Source organism: Melospiza georgiana, chromosome 33 (genome assembly GCF_028018845.1).
Source record: "Melospiza georgiana isolate bMelGeo1 chromosome 33, bMelGeo1.pri, whole genome shotgun sequence".
NCBI lineage: Eukaryota > Metazoa > Chordata > Aves > Passeriformes > Passerellidae > Melospiza > Melospiza georgiana.
The window spans coordinates 3,362,874-3,381,688 of record NC_080462.1 but is presented as its reverse complement, the minus strand read 5'-3'; the positions used below and the strand labels follow the sequence as shown (position 1 = coordinate 3,381,688).

At 52.8% G+C, this 18,815-nt stretch overlaps 2 protein-coding genes across 2 annotated transcripts; one reads left to right on the top strand and one right to left on the bottom strand.

The window, feature by feature from the left end:
* The first annotated feature begins 47 nt into the window (after nt 1-47).
* On the top strand, nt 48-2,794 carry PSMB4 (proteasome 20S subunit beta 4). Its single transcript, XM_058043005.1, has 7 exons — nt 48-232; nt 676-882; nt 1,384-1,530; nt 1,665-1,746; nt 1,887-2,009; nt 2,350-2,438; nt 2,668-2,794. The coding sequence occupies exons 1-7, from the start codon at nt 87-89 to the stop codon at nt 2,678-2,680; spliced, it is 807 nt and encodes a 268-aa protein (XP_057898988.1). The 5' UTR covers nt 48-86; the 3' UTR covers nt 2,681-2,794.
* Nucleotides 2,795-3,254: 460 nt separating this feature from the next.
* On the bottom strand, nt 3,255-18,453 carry POGZ (pogo transposable element derived with ZNF domain). The gene is made up of 18 exons (XM_058043026.1): nt 18,070-18,453; nt 15,397-15,521; nt 14,654-14,829; nt 14,056-14,164; nt 13,294-13,473; nt 12,640-12,852; nt 12,270-12,379; nt 11,694-12,004; nt 11,253-11,407; nt 10,579-10,679; nt 10,173-10,319; nt 9,486-9,620; nt 8,840-8,994; nt 8,119-8,259; nt 7,754-7,813; nt 7,262-7,374; nt 6,945-6,969; nt 3,255-6,334 (listed from the first exon to the last, which is right to left on the bottom strand). Exons 2-18 carry the CDS (start codon nt 15,518-15,520, stop codon nt 4,822-4,824), a joined length of 3,768 nt encoding a protein of 1,255 aa, XP_057899009.1. The 5' UTR covers nt 15,521; nt 18,070-18,453; the 3' UTR covers nt 3,255-4,821.
* Nucleotides 18,454-18,815: the final 362 nt, after the last annotated feature.

Here is an 18,815-nt window from a genome sequence, read left to right as displayed (position 1 = left end):
AAGATGGCTGTGAAGCCACGCCCACTCTACGGTGGCGGGGAGAGACCGCGTTTCCTTGGCGCAGGCGCAATCGCGGCGTGACTAAGATGGAGGTCGGGGCAGCGCCGCCGCCGTTCTGGGCCGGGGGCCCGGCCCCGGGACAAACGTACATCCCCCGGGCTCTGGGACACACCGACATCGCTCCCCGGGGCACCGGCACCGGGCCCGCCGCGCTGCCCGCCGGCCGCACGCTGTGAGGGCAGCGGGGGCGCGGGAAGGGCTGAGGGGGATGGGGGGGCTGGGGGGGTCCTGTGGGGGGTCCTGAGGGGGATGGGGGGGAGGTCCCGGGGGAGATGGGGGGAGGAACTGAGGGGGAACTGGGGAGACTGGGGGGTGTCCGTCAGGGGGCAGGAAAATGGGGAGACTCAGGGGATTTGGGGAGCGGGAGGGGAAATGGGGGCATTTGGGGAGGGTCTCTGAGGGCTGGGGGGGTGAACTGGGAGCAGAACTGGGGGGTACTGGGGAGGGGGAAAGGGAAGGGGCAGAAAATCCGGGAATGCCGGGGAGACTCCGGGGGCGCAGGACAGAGAAACTGGGACCCAAACTGGAGTGACTGAGACCCAGATTGGTGTAACTGGGACCCAGAGCGGTGAGACTGGGACCCACACCGGTGTGACCCCGATCTCGGTGTGCCAGGAGCCCGATGGTGACCGGGACGTCGGTGCTGGGGCTGAAGTTCTCCGGGGGGGTGATGCTGGCCGCAGACACGGTGGGATCCTTTGGATCCCTGGCACGGTTCCGGGGCATCTCCCGGCTCCTCAAGGTCAACGACTCCACCGTGCTCGGAGCCTCCGGGGACCTGGCGGATTTCCAGCACCTGCGGCAGCTCCTGGAGCAGATGGTGTAAGATTCCCCGGAATTTGGGAATTCCCCAGCCCAAAATCCCAGATCGATTCCCGGGAGTTCCCAGCCCAAAATGTCTTGGGAATTCCGAGATTCCCCATCCCACAATCCCCAGCTGATTCCCAGGGATTTGGGAATTTCCCATCTCCAAATCCTTGACTGATTCCTGCAAAGTCCCCACCCCAGAATTCCAGGGGAATATGGGAATTTCCCATCCCCAATCTTTTCTGTGCGCCAATCCCCAGAATTCCGCTGCTCCAATCCTGGAATTCCTTGAGCACCAATCCCAGAATTCCTTGAACACAAATCCATGAATTCCTCTGAATTCCTTGGGCACAAAATCCCTGAATTCTTTGGAATTCTTTGAGCACAAATCCATGAATTTCCTGGCATTCCATCCCTGGATTCAGCGGCATTTTTTGCTCTGCTCCAGTCCCCAAATCCCCGCTCTCCAATCCCTGAATCCCTGATCTCCAAGGCCGGAATTCCCTGGAATTTCAGGATCGACGAGGAGCTGCTGGGGGACGGGCACAGCTACAGCCCGCGGGCGCTGCACTCGTGGCTGACACGGGTCCTGTACAACCGGCGCTCCAAGATCAACCCACTCTGGAACACCGTGCTCATTGCCGGCGTCTACGGCGGGGAGAGGTGAGGCGCCCGGCGCTCCGCAGCTTTCTCCTTCTTCCCAGGGAAATTCCTTTCTCCTGGGGTGCTTCCTGCTCTTGCCCCAAGGGGATTCCCGGTTCCCGGGGTGTTCTCACTGTCCCCCCGTTGTTCTGCAGTTTCCTGGGATATGTGGACATGCTGGGCGTGGCCTACGAGGCGCCGTCGTTGGCCACGGGATTCGGGGCTTACCTGGCCCAGGTGAGCCCGGGCTCGGGTCTTTATTTCATCATTAAATTACTGATTTTTTTTCTTCTTTAGCTCCGTATTTTTTAATTGATATTTTGATTTTTTGATGTGATTTTAATTGGTTTTTTCCTTTATTCCCAATCTGTGTGCAGCCGCTGCTGCGGGCGGAGCTGGAGCGGGACCGGGAGCGGCTCCCGACGCGGGAGGAGGCGCGGGAGCTGCTGGAGCGCTGCCTGAAGGTGCTCTACTACAGGGACGCTCGCTCCTTCAACAGGGTTTGTATCCCAGGAATCCACCCCAAAACCCATCCCAACATCTGTGGGATACGTGGGATCCACCCCAAACCCATCCCAACCCTGGGAGCTGCTGGAGCGCTGCCTGAGGGTGCTCTACTACAGGGATGCTCTCTCCTTTAATAGGGTTTGTATCCCAAGGCCATCCCAAAACCCTGGGAATTCACCCCAAAATCCATCCCCAAATCCATGGGATCCACCCCAAACCCATCCTAATCCCAGGGTTTTTGCCACGGAATCCCGGGACTGGGATTGAGCAATTCCGGGGTTTTTCTCGTGGGATTCCGGGTGGGAAGTGAAGGATTCCGGGCTTCTCCCACAGTACGAGGTCGCCACAGTGACGGAGAAGGGCGTGGAGCTGGAGGGACCCCTGACCCTGGAGGCCAACTGGGACATCGCCCACGTGGTCAGGTAATTCCCGCCCGGAATGTCGGGATTTGGAATTCCGGGGGTTCTGGGGACATCCAGGTAACTCCCACCTGGATACAGCGGGATTGAGAATTCCAGAGGGACATCCAGGTGTTCTGAGATCCAGGGTGACAATTCCTGCTCCCTGAGGAACATCCAGGTGTTTTTTCTGCCCCTCTAACCCCCATTTTCCCCTTTTTTCCCCATTTTCACCCTTTTTTCTGTTTTGCAGAGGTTTCGAGTGATCTCCAGGAGCTGCTCCGGCCTCGTCAAATCCCCATTTTTATCCCATCCCTTCCTTCCCTCTGGAATGGCAAATCTGGCATTTTTTGGGAATAAAATCCATTGTTTAAGACCAATCTGTGTGTTTGTTCTTTGGGAATCCTCAAAAAACTGTGGGAATTCTCCTGGAAAACACAGATTTCAGGAAATTCTGGAATTCTGGGTGGATGCTGTGGCCCCAGATCCCAATGTTAACCGAAATTGTGGAATTTCTGAGGTGGGAAAAGCCCTTCTGGGATGGAGCCCAGGAATCCCTAAACCCTGTCCACGATTTTGGGGCATTCCATGGGATTTTTCCTCAAAATCCCAAACCTGGAGGGATTTTGAGGCCACAAAAATCCAATTAAAATGGAACTTTTCCCCTCCCCATTCCCAAAATTCCTCTGGCAGCATTTTCCCAACTTTTCCTTAAAAGAACCCAGGAATTCTCCACGGAAAAAACGAATTAATTAAATCCAGGATTTTTCCACCCAAATCCCATGGTAATGAAGGAATTTTTTCCACAATAAAAACACTGTTTATTTATAAATCCATTTCCCTGCTTTTATTCCACATTTTCCACTCCTGTACAACTCCAAGATGATCAATTTTTTTTTTTTTATTTTTAAATTTGATTTATTTCGAATATTTTTTTCAATTTTTTTTCCTGTTTTCCTTCCGGGAAAAGACCCAAAAAAAAAAAACCTCCACAAATCTTATGGAAAAACAGGTGCCAGGTGCCTCTGGAATTTGGGAATTCCAAGAATTTTTAAAATAAAATAAAAAACAAACAAAAAAAAATTTTCCCAAAAAACATGCAAATTCTGGTAAAAAGTCAGAGCTGGCAGTGAAAAATCAACCCAAAATTTTTTTTTTTTTTCATTGATTTTTTCGGGTTTTTCATCACAGTTTTAGCCACAAATCCCAGATTTTTCAACCCTAAGGAAGGTGCAGTTTTCCAGGATGGTTATTTTTTAAATAAAGTTGATAATTAACAATCCAAAAGGGGGAATCCAAGGAGAAGTTGGGGTTTTATGCCCCTCCATTGGGAAGTTTTTGGGGAGAAACTGGGAAAATTGAGTTCTGGGCAGGAAAAGCAGCGCCAATCCCAAAAACTGCTGGCGGGGAATGGTGGCTCCACAATTCCCAAGCCAAATTCCCTCAAAACTCCCTAAAATTCCACCAAAATTCCATCCAAATTCCCAATTTCCATTAAAAAACCCCAAAGTAACTGAATCTTCGCAGCCAATCTGAAGGAATTTTCTGTAAGAAACAGGGACTTTTCTGGGTTAAATTCCAAACAAAAGTCAAGGAAAAAAGAACGAAAAATTCCCCCAATTTTTTGGGGAGTTAAATCCAGGGACTTTTTGTCTTCTTGGAAAAAAACCTGGGCACAAACGACGTCAAATTCCCACTGCTAAAAACCAGGAATTATGGTACAAGTGAGGTAAAGAAAATTCCCAAAAAATATCCACCCACGAGAGAGAATTCCAAGGAAATACCAACACAGTGAAGCCAAGTTTTTTTTTCAGTTTTTTTTTTTAAATTTAAAAAAAAGAAAAAAAAGTCACGAAAATCCTCCCAAAAAATTGGCGGAAATGGCAAATCCGGAAAAATCCCAGAAATCCTCTGGGAACTGGGATCTCATCTCTTTGTTCCAAAAACTGGGAATGTCCTTTGTTTTGGGGCCAAAAATTTGGGAATATGCTTGGGTTTTTGGGGCTAAAAAATGGGAATATCCTTTAATTTCTGGCGTGGGTTTGGTTCTCTGAAAACAGGGAACACCCTTTAATTCTTGGGGCAAAAACCAAGGAATTTCCTTCAATTTTGGGGGCCAAAAATAGGGGATATCCTTCAATTTTTGGGGCGGAAAATTGGGAATAGCCTTCAATTTCTGGGACGTGTTGGGATCTCCAAAAAACAGGGAATATCCTTTAAGTTTTGAGGGCCAGAAACCGGGAATATCCCTCCATTTCTGCGGCCAAAACCTTGGAATATCCTTCAATTTTCGGGCCCAAAACCAGGGAACACCCCTTCCACTCCCAGCGCTCCTCAGCCTCTCCAAACCCAGGAATTTCTGGGATGAATCCGTCCCATTTTTTTTTTCCTTTTTTTCCAGGAATTCTCAAATTTCCATCAGCTCCAAATCCGCCTCCTCGAAGCCATAGAAGGACTCGGCCTCGCTCTCCCCCTCGAAGAGCCGGTGCAGGATTTCGGGGTCGGCCTCGGGGTCGTCGTTCTCCGGGAATTCCGGGGACGATTCCCGGGTTTTGGCGATTTTCAGCCGCTCCTCCATGGCGGCGATCAGCTCCTCCTGCTCGTCGCCGTTGCGCCGCGGCGATCCCGAGTCCCCGACCGGCGCCGGCAGGACGCTGGCGACCAGGAAAGATTTCCGGATCAATTCCGGGCAATTCCCGAGCACTTCCAAAGCTTCTCCCAGCCACCCCAGCAGCAGCTGGAGCAGCGCGGAGGAGTCGGAATCCGCCAGGTCTCTCGCCCGCTCTCTCCATTTTTTGTGGAGGAAATTTTTCAGGGATCTCTTGACGCACACGTCCAGGGGCTGGGTGCGGGAGCTGCACCCCGCGGGGATGACGGCCGGCAGCGCCCCGGCCGCGCTGAGCACGGCCAGCACCTCCTCGGACAGGTGCGTCCGGTGGCAATCCAGCACCAGCATCCCTTTGGAGGCGCCGCCTCGGCACTCCGTGTGCTTCCTCCACACCCGGGCCGCCCACAGCTCCATGATCTCGTCGTCGCCGCAGCCGCTCTCCTTGGACTCCAGCAGGATGGATTTGGGCAGGGCGGTGGGACAGGGCGGGCGGCCCCTGGAGATGACCAGGGCGGGGAGGACGCCGCCGTCGGCCAGCAGGGTCAGCACCAGCTCGCACCAGGGCTCGCCGTTGCCCACGGTCTGCAGCGCGCTCTCCTTGCGCTCGTCGCTGCCCAGCACCTCCGCGTCCAGGAACAGCGAGATCTCGTCCACGGCGGCGATCATGGCCGGGGGCAGCTCCTGCGCCTGGATCTGGCGCTGCACGAACTCGATGAAGGCTCCGGCGTTGCCCTGGATCTCCTTGGGCAGGGGGTGGGCGACGGCGCGGCGCGTGTGGGTGCTGAGGTGGTGCCGCAGCATGAACCGCACGGCCCACTCGTAGGAGATCTGGAACCCCCCCTCCAGGGCCCTGCCGATCTTGGTGGCCTTCTGGAAGAGCGTCTCCTCGTTGACGGGCAGCTGCTGCTCGCGCTGGGTCAGCACCCACTCGGCCAGCTTCTCCTCGGCCTCCAGGCTGAGGTACTTGCCCTCGGGCAGCTCGGGGCGCTCGTCCTGCAGGGCCTGGCAGCGGCGCAGCCAGCGGCGGATGCGGCGGGGCGGGCTGCGGAAGTGCCGCGCCGCCTGCTCGGGGCTGGAGCACAGCGCGAACAGCACCACGCGCAGCTTCCGCACCGACAGCGGCTCCTTGCGCGGCGGCTCGGGCTCCCGCTGCGGCGGCTCGGGCGGCGGCGCGGCGGGGGCGGCCCCGGGGGGCTGCGGGCTCGGGCTCTGAGCGGGGTCCTGAGGGGGGCTCTGGGGCTTCTGGGGTCTGGGAGGGGCAGGAGGGGATGGGGTGTGGCAGGGAGGGGGCTGAGGCGTGTCCTGGGTGTGCCTGGAAAAAAGGGGGAGTGGGAAAAGTGAAATATTTGGGGTGTTTGGGGATTGGGAGAAAAGGGGGAGTGGGGAAAGTGAAATATTTGGGGTGTTTGGGGATTGGGAAAAAGGGGGAGTGGGGAAAGTGAAATATTTGGGGTGTTTGGGGATTGGGAGAAAGGGGGGAGGGGGAAAAGTGAAATATTTGGGGTGTTTTGGGGATTGGGAGAAAAGGGAGAGTGGGAAAAGTGAAGTATTTGGGGTGTTTTGGGATGGAGAGGAAAGGGGAGGGAAAAAAGGAGAAAAAAGGGGGGGAAGGGGAAAAAAGGAAAAAAAATGGGAAAGGGGGGAAAAGGGAGAGAAAAAAGAGGGGGGAAAGGAGGACAAAAGGGGGGCAAGGAAAAATACAGGAAACAAAAAGGGAAAAAAGGAGAGGGAAAAGGGAGAATAAGGAGAGAAAGGGAGGGGGAAAAGGGGAAGGAAACAGGGGAGAAAAATGGGGGAAAAGGGAGGGAAAAGGAAAAACAAGGCGGGGAAAAAAAGGATGGAAAAGGGAGGAAAAAAAGATGAGAAAAAATTCCCATCCATGGACTGGGAGGGATGAGGATAAACAGGAATTTCTGGCTTACCTGGAATGTGATATCCAAGAAGGCCCTGGAATAGAACAGAATATTTCCAGTTTTTATTCTGATCCATTGAAGGTGTTTTAGGTTTTTACTTCTATTTAATTTTATTTCAGAGGAATTTGGGATTGGTGGGAATTCCTGGAAAAACCGGAATCAAACCAAGCTCCCTCAGGAATGAATTCTGAATTTCCATCCCATCAAAAAAAAGTAAAATTAATTCAGTTTATTCCCAACCCGAGCTCCAGAATATGAAGATTTCTTGGATTTTGCCTGGAATTCCGGGTTTTTCCCATTTTCCCGGGTTTTTTTCCCAGTTTTACCTTGGACAATGATGTTGCTGGACTCGTGGGAGGGGTTGAACACCAAATGTTTGGCCATGGAGTCGCCCTCAGAGGTGACGAAGAGGCAGGAGGAACATGAGAGCCTCACCCCGCTGGGAAATGGGAAAAAAGAGGGAAAAATGGGGGACAAAGGGGAAAAAAGGGGAAAGAAAAAGGGAGGAAAATGGAAGGAGGAGGAAAAATAAATAAACTTTATGATCAGATATAAAAATGTTCCCAAGCCCTAATTAATAACTAAATCATTATTATCAATTGTTTCTTGTTAGTAATTAAACTAATAATAATTAAAATATTGATGATAATTGAACATTTAATAATATTATTTAATAATTAAATTGTAAAATTCACCCCCAATGGGAATAGGACCCATAAATCCCAAAATCCCTGGATTTTCCCCCAGAATGAAAAAGGTCAGGAATTCCCAAGGGCTGGAATTCCCCTGGAATGGGATTTTGGGAATTTTTTCCATACCTGGCCGTGTAGTTCTTGAACAAAGCCAAATATTTGGGGCTTTTCCGGGGAACGTGGTTGCTGGAGAGGGAAAAATGTGGGAAAGTGAGGGATAAGCTGGAGAAACAGCTGTAAAATCAAAGAAAACACCCCATAAATAATAAAAAACCCCTATAAAACACTGGAAAACTGCTCAGGAGCCCAAAATTGTTCCCAAATCCCAGATTTTTCCATCCTTGATCATGTGGTTGGCACAGGCATGGAAGCAGCAGGAATTCCAGTTTTCCCCCGTTTCTGCCCCATTTTTCACCCTTTTTTTGCCATTTTTGCTCAGTTTTCCCCCCGTTTTTCCCCAAATCCCGTTTTTTTTCCCCAAAACCCCGTACTTGATCATGTGGTTGGCGTAGGCGCGGGAGCAGCAGGTGCTGTAGCGGCACAGGGAGCAGTGCACGTAGGTGGGGAAGTGGTTGGGGAAGTCGGGGATCTCGAAGCTGCACTCCAGGCACGTCTGCCGGCCCAGGCCGCTCCTGGGGCAAAAAACGGCAAAATCCGTCAAAAGCGGCACTCTGGGAGGGCCTCGGTGGGCAGGAAAGGGGACAGCAGGATTTAGGATGGGCATTTGCTACAAACGAATGATTATTTAAAACTAATCAACATCAATGAACTAATATTAAATTATCAATAGTGCCAATATTCCAGGGCGGAATTCCAGCTTTAATTCCCTGTTTTCCAGCTCCACCTTTCCAAACCAACCTCAGAATTCCTGTTTTTTTCCCCAAAGTGACACAATTTTCTCCCAAAATTTCCACTGTTTTTCCCAGAAAATCACTGATGTTTTCCTGCCAGCTCTCTAGGAGATGCTTCACTGACTGAGGAACCTCAAAATTCCCATTCTTTTGCCAGATTCCTGTATTTTCCCTGTTTTTCCCTCGAGTTTCCCCAAAACTCCTATTTTTTCCAGGAAAAGCACTGACTTTATTTTCTGCTGGCTCTCTTGAGGATCCCATGGTGGCTGGAGAATCCCGAAACTCCTGGTTTTTCCCCAAATTTTCCCCGAAATTCCCGTTTTTTCCCCAAATCCCCGTTTTTCCCCGGAAAAGCGCTGACGTTTTTTTGCCGGCTCTGCGGGCGGCGTTGCGGTGGCACAGGAAGAGGGGCTGGGGGTCGGAGGAGGATCCCAGGGGCGCCGGGTCCGGGCCCATCCCGTGGGGAGGCTCCAGCGGCAGCGAGCGGGGCTGGCCCCGCGACGCGCGGATCGTCACCTGGGGGAGCACCAAAACATCAGGGAAATTGGGATTTTACACAGGGAATCTGGGGTTTGGACGAATTCCCAGTCACTGCCATGAAACACCCAAACAGCTCTATAAAAAAAACAATTAACTCCAGGAAATATCCAATTAATCACAGGAAATATCCCATGAACCCCAGTAAATTCCTAATTAATCCCCTTAAATTCCCAATTAATTCCACAAAATTCAATGAATCTCATTAAATTCCCAATGAATCCCAGCACACACCAAACTCCATAAGAAATCTACTCAATCTCATAAACCCCTCCCCAAATCCCCCCCTTAATCCCTCCCCTTTCCCCATCCCCACCACCCCCAGCCAACAAAAGCCACAGGGATTCTTCCAGGAGTTTTTCCCGGGAATTTTTCCATGAATTTTTTGGGTAATTTTTCCATTAATTTTCCCGGGAATTTTTCCAGGAATTCCAGTAATTTTTCCAGGAATTCTCCCGGGCAGGGCGTGCCTTGGTGCCAGGTTTGAGCCCCTCGAGCTGCTTGGGCTTGCGGAAGGTTTTGTGGTGCTGCAGCTTGTGCTCAATCTTGTCCTTGGCAAACAGGAACTGCAGGCGGCACTTGTTGCAGTGGTACACGCTCTTCTTCTGGAAAAAACCCATCAGCATTAATTAATCATTAATTGTTTCGTTAGGCATTGATTGTTTATTAGTTAATACCTGTTATTAAATAGCTATCAATTGTATACTGAGTACTGAATGGATATTAGGACTGAAAACTGCACTGGTAGCAGTGGTACACGCTCTTATGGGAAAAAGCAGTAATTAGTATCAATTATTATTTATTTTTTATTTATTAATTATTTAATAGTTATTACATAGCTATCAATTGTTTATTGAGTATTGAATGGGTATTAGAACTGCAGGCGGCACTGGTTGCAGTGGTACGTACTCTTCTTCTGGAAATAGTTTTTTATTATATTATTAATTAGTTAATAATTATTAATTATTAAGTAGGTATTAGTTACTAAGTAGGCACTTTTCTCAAGGAATTCCCTGGAACGGGGGCTCACCTGGTGCCTCATGAAGTGCTGCTGGAAGGTGCTGCCATGCTTGAACACCCTGAGGCAATTCCCAAATCCCGTTTTTTCCCAATTCCCACCCAAACTCAGTTAACTTTTCCCGGGAGCTGCGGCTCACCTGGTGCCTCATGAAGTGCTGCTGGAAGGCGTTGCCGTTCTTGAACACCTTGAGGCAGTAGGGGCACAGCAGGTGCCGCGTGTCCTCGTGGATCAGCCGGAAGTGGCTGTCCACCTCCGAGTACAGCGATGAGCGGTACTGGCACACCTGGAAAACCCGGGAAAACCCGGGAAAACCAGGATGGGGGGCAGGAAAATCCAGGGAGCCGGGGTGTTTGAACAGGATGTGAGAAAATGGGGAAAAAATCCCGGGATTTGGGGCATTTCAGCAGCAGGGTGTGGGAAAATCCCAATTAACAGGGGAAAATTCCATGTTTTTCTATACCTGGCACACACAGGGAATTACTCTGGGATTTGTGGGGTGGGAACTGGGAATTCCAGGTGGGAATTCCGGGAGTTTTCCATACCTGGCAGACGTAGGGCATCTCCCCGGGTTTGTGGGTGTCCTTCATGTGCTGCAGGAAGAGCGGCTCGCTCTCAAACGCCCACTCACAGATCTTGCACTTGGCTGCACCAAAAAACAGGGGAAAACGGGCAAAAGGTGGGAAAAATGTGGGGGTTGGAGGTGTGGGGGGAAGGGAGAAGGGGGAAAAAGAGGGAAAAGAAGAGAGAAAAGCAGGAAAAGGGGGGAAATGGGAAAAAGCGGGAAAAGGGGGTAAAGGGAGGGCAAATGGAAAAAAAAGGGGGAAAAAAAAAAAGGGAAGAGAGAAATGGGAGAAGGTGGAACTGGGGCTGGAGAAATGAAACTTGGCTGGGTTTTGGGGTGGATTTTGAGGTGACCTTGAGCAAGGGGTGAGGGAAGAGTGACAACTCTCCTTCCATAAATCCAGGAGGAAAATCCTGATTTAGAGATAAAAAATTCATGGAAAAGCACAGCCTAGTGGACTTTTAGGAGCTGTGCATGTTCTCCAGGTGGAATTGGGGCTGGAGAAGTGAAACTTGGCTGGACTTTCAGGTGGATTTTGTGGTGACCTCAAGGAAGGGGTGAGGGAGGAGGGACAATTTTCCCTGTCCAAAACCCCGATGAACCCCAGAGGAAATTCCCAGGTGAATCCCAAAGAGAAGCAGGAAAAGCACTGACTGCTGGACTCGTAGGGGCTGTGCACGTTCTCCAGGTGGCACTGCAGCTGGAAGGGCGTGCTGAAGTGGCGGTAGCAGTGCTGGCAGATGGTGTGCACGTCCACCTCCCCGTTCTGCTGGTCCAGTTCCACGTGGTGCTTCATGTGGTTCATGAACCTGCAGCGACAGAATTCCCGGAGATTCTCGTTCCCCATCCCGGGAAAATGCACTCTGTGCATCGCTCCCAGCTCGGTTTGGGCTATTCATGGATTATTCCTGGCAAATTCCTGGATAATTCCTCACTGGGGGGTGTTCTTGATACAGCGGTGCCCAGGCCCCAACTGCCTGTCATTCCCACAGTCCCAGCCCATTCCCACACAACTCCCACAATCCCGGGTTATTCCTGGGTTATTCCCAGATAATCAATGGATAATTAGCGTACAATTAACAGATAACAGCTCACCGGATGTTGTTCTTGAGGCGCTTGGTGCAGTGGGGGCAGCGGAAGGACGTGGGCACCCTGGGGCAGGGTGGCACAGCCGCCCCCTTGCCCCCGTCCCGCCCGTAGTAGAATTCATCCACCAGCATGATCAGCTTGGCCTGGGCGGGGTCGGCCCCGCCCTCACCTGGCTCAGGTGCAGCCTTGGGCGGGGTCGGGGGCGGGGCCGGGGCCGCCCCCTGGGCAGGGGAGGGGGCCTTGGCCGAGGGCGGGGCAGGCTCGGAATCCAGGGATTTGCGTTTCTTCAGGAATTCCACCAGCTCCGGGCAGCAGTACTGTGGAAACAGAGTAATTAACAGCTGCTCGCTAATTGAGGCTGGGGTAATTAATGAGAGACGGTGAGCTGGGGCTGGGACAACGAATATGGAGACATTGAACTGGGTCTAGAACGAATCCCCACTTGTCAAACTGGGTCTAGAATGAATCCCCACTCGTTAAGCCAGGTCTAGAATGGATCCCCACTTGTTAAGCCAGGCCTAGAATGGATCCCCACTCGTTAAGCCAGGCCTAGAGCTCCCCGGCCCCGGGATGATGACTTACACACATGTGGCCCCGCAGCGCCTCGGTGACGCGGAACTGCGAGTCGCACTTGGGACAGACCTTGCGTCCCCCGTCCTGGAAATCCAGGCTGGGAATGGGAGAGGAGCTGCCTGCAGCGGGACAGACACGGATCAGCTCCCAGTGCCACCATTCCCACTTCTCCCCTGCCCCGGACACTCATAATCCCAAAAAATTCCACAATTTTCACAGCCTTTGTCCCACAAAGCCTCCCAAAAGCCCCGTTTTTCTCTTTTCTACCCTTTATCCCACAAAGCATCGTAAACCAACTCCTGCCTCCCGCGAACCCGGAGCACCCCTCAATGCCAGTCCTGCCCCCGGCGGGGCGGAACTCCCTTTTCAGGGGATTTACCTTTCCGGGGCGCGGCCGAGGCCGAGGCCTCGCTGGCGGGGCCGCGCTGGGCGCTGCCGGGGCTGCTGTTGGGCACGGCCAGCGCGGCGGGGCCGTGTGCCAGCGAGGGCACCGTGCCCAGCGTGTTCACCAGCTTGGCCACCTCGGGGCCGCCGCTGCCGCCATCGCCGGGCACGCCTGGGCGCTTCACGGTCACGAAGCTGGCGATGCTCACTGTGGAGGGGAGAGAGAGAGTTCTGTGGGATTCCCGACGGGAACGGGGGTGGGAACTCAGCCACCTCCTCCGGTTCCCTGCTTGGGGCTTCACCAGAAATGGTTTGGACAAAATTCCAGTGAAATTCCAGCCTGGAATTCTACCCCTGCCACTTGGCCTGGATCTTCCACCTTGAGTCTCCCCCAGGAATGGTTTAGACAAAAATCCTGTGAAATCCCAGCCAGGAATTCCCAAATTGAACCACTTTTTTACCCAAACTGCTCCAGATTCTCCTCATTTCCTAACATGTGAATAAACTCTGAGCCAAAAGCGAACTCGGGCCTAACTCCCAACGTCACCCACAGATTTTTCCATGAGAATTCCTGCAGGAACTTGGCTAGGATCGAGAATTTGGGATACAATCAGGAATTTGGGCTAGGATCAGGAACTGGGCGACTCACTCTGCTGGGGCGCCTGGGCCTGGGGCACGGTGCTGCGCAGGGTCAGCGTGGCCGGGATGACCGTGGCGAAGGCGTTGGTGGCCGGCCGGCCGGGCCCGGCGCTGCCCGGCCGCACCTGCGCCACCGGCGAGAACACCTGGGGAACGCCAACTGCTGGTTTAACAAACTGGGTACCTGGGGCTTCAAACACAAACAGAGAGCCGTCATCCCACCCCAGTCCCAAAAGGAGAAATTTGGGATTTACAGCTTTAATCCAGGTGCGAGTAACCCCGAGTTACGAATCTGTATCTGGAATTAGTCAATCCCAATTGCTGGTTTAACAAACTGGGTACCTGGGGCTTCAACGACAAACAGAGAGCCATGACCCAACCCCAATCCCAGGAAATATGGGATTTACACCTTTATTTGGGATTTACAGCTTTTATTCTTATTAATGATAATTATTATTAATATTATTAATGATGATCACCTGGCACGAGGGCGATGGGGCCCACCAAGCCCATGGGGTTCTACATTGGCCCCTTGTCATTGTTATTACTACTATTATTACTGTAAACTATTAATAATGTTGTTGTTGTTATTAATTTATTATTATTATTATTATTATTAATATTTATTATTATTACTGCTGTCACCTGGCACAAGGAGGATGGGCTCATGGGGCTCTGCACTGGCCACACCTCATCACCATCATCATTACTAGCATTATTCCCATTACTAGCTATTACTGGATGGTTCTCATTTGATTAATGAATTAATTACCTGGCACGAGGGTGATTGGCCGGACGGTCTGGCCCTGCTGGACATTGAGCACGATGCCCACCTGGTTCATGGGGCTCTGCACGGGCCGGACGTTCTGCACCGGGAACCCCTGGAACCCAAGGGATGCATCAGCCCAAAAACTGTCCCAAACCAACCCAAAACCATCTCCTACACCAACCCAAAAACCGTCCCAAACCAACCCAAAAATAATCCCTGGAATCCAACGGATCCGTCACCCCCAGGCCATTCCTGAGGGAATTCCAACCCCAAAAAAATATCCCAAACAAACCTAAAAATCACCCAGGATTGGGGTTGGGTTTTGGGGCTTAGGATTGGGATTTAGGTTGGGGTTTAGGATTGGGATCAGGACTGGAAATTGGGGTTCAGGACTGGAGTTGAAGGAAAACAAAACCTCTGGAGGGTTTGAAGTTTTGTTAAGCCAAACACTCAACAGGGTCCAACCCACATTCCACAACCCCAGGGGGATTCTGGCATGACAGGAGAAGCAGCACCCAAACCGGAGTGAGGAATGGTAATTTTCCCCAGGAAAGCAGGGTTTTCCCGGGATTCCCCGTGGAGCTTTGGGCCCGGAGCTGACCTGGGTGGTGATGAAGATGGGCTGGGTGCCCGCGGGCGGGTTGGTGCCGTGGTTGGCGTTCTGCATCAGCTGCACCGGCCGCAGCAGCGGCTGCGTCACCACGGCCCCCAGGCCGGGCGCGGGGCTCTGCGCCAGCAGCAGCGACTGCCCGCCCGGCTGGACAGCGGCGTTCCCGCCTGGAAAACAGCCCACAGCCGTGGGGAAACGGGGAAAAGGCAGGGGAAACGGGGGGGAAAACGCAGGGGAATATGGGGGGAAAGGCGGGGGAATATGGGGGAAAAGGCGGGGGAATATGGGGGAAAATACAGGGGGAAAAGGGAGAAAATCCAGGGGGAAAAGGGAGAAAATCCAGGGGAATATAGAGAAAAAGCCATGGGAATATGGGGGAAAATATCCATGGCAAAAGGGGGAAAAACTCAAGGGGGAAACGGGGAAAATCTAGGGAGAAAGTGGGAAAAAATCCATGGCAAAAGGGGGAAAATCCATGGGGAAATCGGGGAAAAATAAGTGAAGAAAAGAGGGACAAAATTAAGTGGGAAGAAAGGGATAATCCATGAGAAGATTCATGGTAATATGGGGGGAAAAAAATCCGTGGGGAAAGGGGAAATGTAAGTGGGGATAGTCGGTGGGAAATATGAAAAAGTCACTGAGAAAAATGGGAAACAACAGCAGGAAAAGGGAGACAATGAAGTTGGAAAAGGGGGAAAATTGGGGAAAATGAAGTGGGAAAAGGGGGAAATGACCTGTGGGATTTTTTTCCATGGAATTGTAATCCTCCACCACGGAGTCCTCGATGACGTCGCTGATTTTCTGCCATGGCTCCAGCTCCTCCTCCTCACATTCCATGAAAAGGTCCGTGTCTGCCATCCTGGAAAAATGGGGGGAAAATGGGAATTTGGCACTAAAAAACACGCAGGGATTTTTTTTCCAAGGGGAGGAATGGGTTGGTTTTAGATCCCAAAATTTCAAGAAAAACAAAAGGAGCTAGAAATTTTCAGATTATTTCTGGGGTTTTTTTCCAGGAAAATTTGTGGAAAAATCCTGGATTTGACAAAAAATTGGAATTTTTTCCTTCCTCTTCCATTATGAAATTCCAGGTTATTTCATAGTTTTAGAAATTTTAAATCCAAAAAAATTAAGATTTAAAAAAATCCCAAAGGATTTTTGGTTATCCCGAAATTCCCAGCTTAGAACAGGCAGCAGGAGCTTCAGTTTGGGGGGCTTTTAATTAAAATGAGAATAAAATAAAAATAAAAGCACTGGGAAGAGAATTCCAAGAATTTTGGGATCAAAGGAAAAATTTGCAGGGATAAAACCAAAAATTAACCAGAGCTTCCCAATCTGGGAATTCTCTCCATTGCTTCAGCCTGGGATGGGAGGAATAGTGGAAAATTTTCCTGGAATGGGGGGAAAAAAAGGGATTTTGTTGTCTCCTATCCCACAGGCAGAACCTTGGAATGCTCTCCTGCCTCTTCTCAAAAAATTCCTCATCTCCAGGCCTTGAGAAGCTGGAAAAATAATCCTAAAAATATCAGGAATGGTTGGTTTTCCTTGGCTTTGAAGTGGATAACACACCCAAATGAGATGTAAATTAGATGTTAATAATAATTACTAATTCTGTTTAATTAGCAGCCCTAAAGCACCCTGGAATTGGGAAAATTCTGGGAATTTTGAGGAATTTCGGAAACAAAATGCAAATTTCCTTTGGGACTTCACCCTTCACCTTCCCATCCATAAAAAAAAAAAAAAAAAAAAAAAAAAAAAAAAAAAAAAAAAAAGGAATAACCTAATCCCGTTAATTAATCAGATTTAACTTGTGCTAATTAATCATTAAAAGCCTGTAAAATCCTTTATTTCGATTTTTTTAAAATTGTTTTATTATTATTTTCTCCAGCATCTTTGGGAATCTTTCTGGTGGAATCCCTCTCATCCTCTGCCCATGCTGGGATCAGGTGAATTCCAACAAAATCCAGTGAATCCAAATAAAATCGGGTTTTGGGAAGCAGGATCCCATCCCTCCCCAGCTCCCTGGCACATCCCAGCCCCAGGGAATTCCAGCAAAACCTCAAGCTCTAGGAATTTTCAGAGAAGCAGCCTCGGGGGGGTTTTGGGGATGAAATCCCAAATCCTGCTGGAGGGAGGGAATTCCTGAGCCTCTCCCAGGAGTTCTGGGATCCCGGCTTGGGCAGGGGAGAAAATGAGGAGCTTTCCCATTTTTTCCTGCTTGGATCCGGGAGGGACGAGGGGATGTAGCTGCTGCTGAGGGTGACAGGAAAAACTAGGAAGAAGGCTGGGATGGAGATCCCAAATCCCTGAGGAGAAGGTTGGAAAACCCACCCCAAATCCCTGAGGAAAGGGATGGGATGGAAATCCCAAATCCCTGAAGAGACAGGTGAGATCCCTGAGGAAGAATGCTGAGATGGCACTCCTGGATCTCTCAGGAAAAGGCTGGAACACCAATCCCAAATCCCGAGGAAGAAGGCTGGGATCCCAATCCCAAATCCCGAGGAAGAAGGCTGGGATCCCAATCCCTGCGGCCGAGGGGCTCCCTCCCCTCACGGCGCTGGACAGGGGCACTCACTCAGCGAAGGTGAAGCACCAGCAGGCCAAGGATGATGGGGGGGTGGTCTCACCCTGCAAACCGCTGATCCCAGACCCTCCCCTTTTCCTCAGCCTCCCCTAAAAAGCGGGAAAAGGCCGCTTCTCCCGAGAACTCCGGGAAAAGCCCCCCGCACACCCTCAGCGTATTGTGGCGGCTAAGAAAGAGAGCGAAAAATAATCCCCGTGCCCAACATGGCCGCCCACCAGCGAAGCAGCGCCGCCAAAGAGAGGAGGGGGCGGCAGCGCCGGGAGACGGGGGAAAGGACGGACACGACCGCCCCTTCCTCACCCCGGCGGTGGCGACCGGGGGGCGACCGTGATGGGACCGTGAGGGGACCCCCAGTATGGCGAGAGGGGGTGCGCGGAGGGAGCGGCGGCGGGGCCGCATCACCACCGCCCCCCTCCCCTGAGGGCGGCCGCTTCACCGCGCCCCCCGGGCCGTGAGGGCTGCGCGCGGATCCCTCCGCGTCCCTCAGCGCCCGCCCGGGCCCGGCGGGAGCGGCCGCCGGAGCCGCCGCGGCTCCTCCCCGGCCCCTCCTCAGCACCCCGAGCCCTCCCTCCTCCTTCTCCTCCTCCTCCTCCTGCTCTTCGCCTCCTCCTCCTCCCGCCACCGCTTTGTGTACGGCGCGCTCCGGCCCTGCCGCCCCCCCTCCTTCATTCCCTCCTTCTCCCCCATTCCCGGGCGGTTCGAGCCGGTTCCACCGTCTCCGATCCCCCCCGCCATGTCCATCTCCCACTACCGCCACCGCCGCCGCCGCCACCCCCGGGGGCCCCGCCGCCTTCATCGCCCCCCTTCCCCGCGCCCCCCGCCTCACCTTCCTCAGCGCTGCCGCCGCTCGCTCCTACGGGGCTCCGCCGCTCTCCGGGCGAGGCGACCCGCAGGGCACGGGGGCAGGTGGCATGAGCCCCCCCCCCCCCACTTGGCGGGATGCTGAGGAGGAGGAGGAGGATGAAGATGGTGATGAAGAAGAAGAAGGAATTATCCCTGCCTCTGCTCGCCCTCTGTACGTTCTGCCAGGGGGCGGCTCCGTGCTTGGCGTGCGTGTGGGTTTTTTTTCCCCCCCTCCTCCACTTCACCCCTCTCGGAAAAGGGGGGGGGGGATAAGAAAAAAAAGGTCGTCGGGCCCGGCGGGCTGATACAGGCGCGCGGCGCCCGCAGCCGCACCACACACACAACACACACACCACACACACAAAAAGGGGACCTGGCCGGCGGAGGGATACCGTTGACGTCACTTCCTCCTGCGCGCGGTGACGTCACGGGGCCGGACCCTGAGGCGACTGAGGGAGGAAAGGGGAAGGGCGGGAAAATGGCGCCGCTGGGTCGCGACCCCCGCCCGCTCCTCGCGGCTCTCCCGCTCATGGATCCGCCGCTGCTGCGGGGCCGAGGCGGCTCTGAGGCGCTGAGCGCTTGGGGAGCGGCGTGAGAACGGCCGGCGCTGCTCCCGGGCCGGTGTCCCGCGCGGGCTGTGAGCGGCCCGAGAGCCCCTCAGGGCCGGGCGGGCCGTGAGCAGCGGTCAGCCCTCACAGCTGAGGGATGCTCGGGGCCGAAATCTCACAC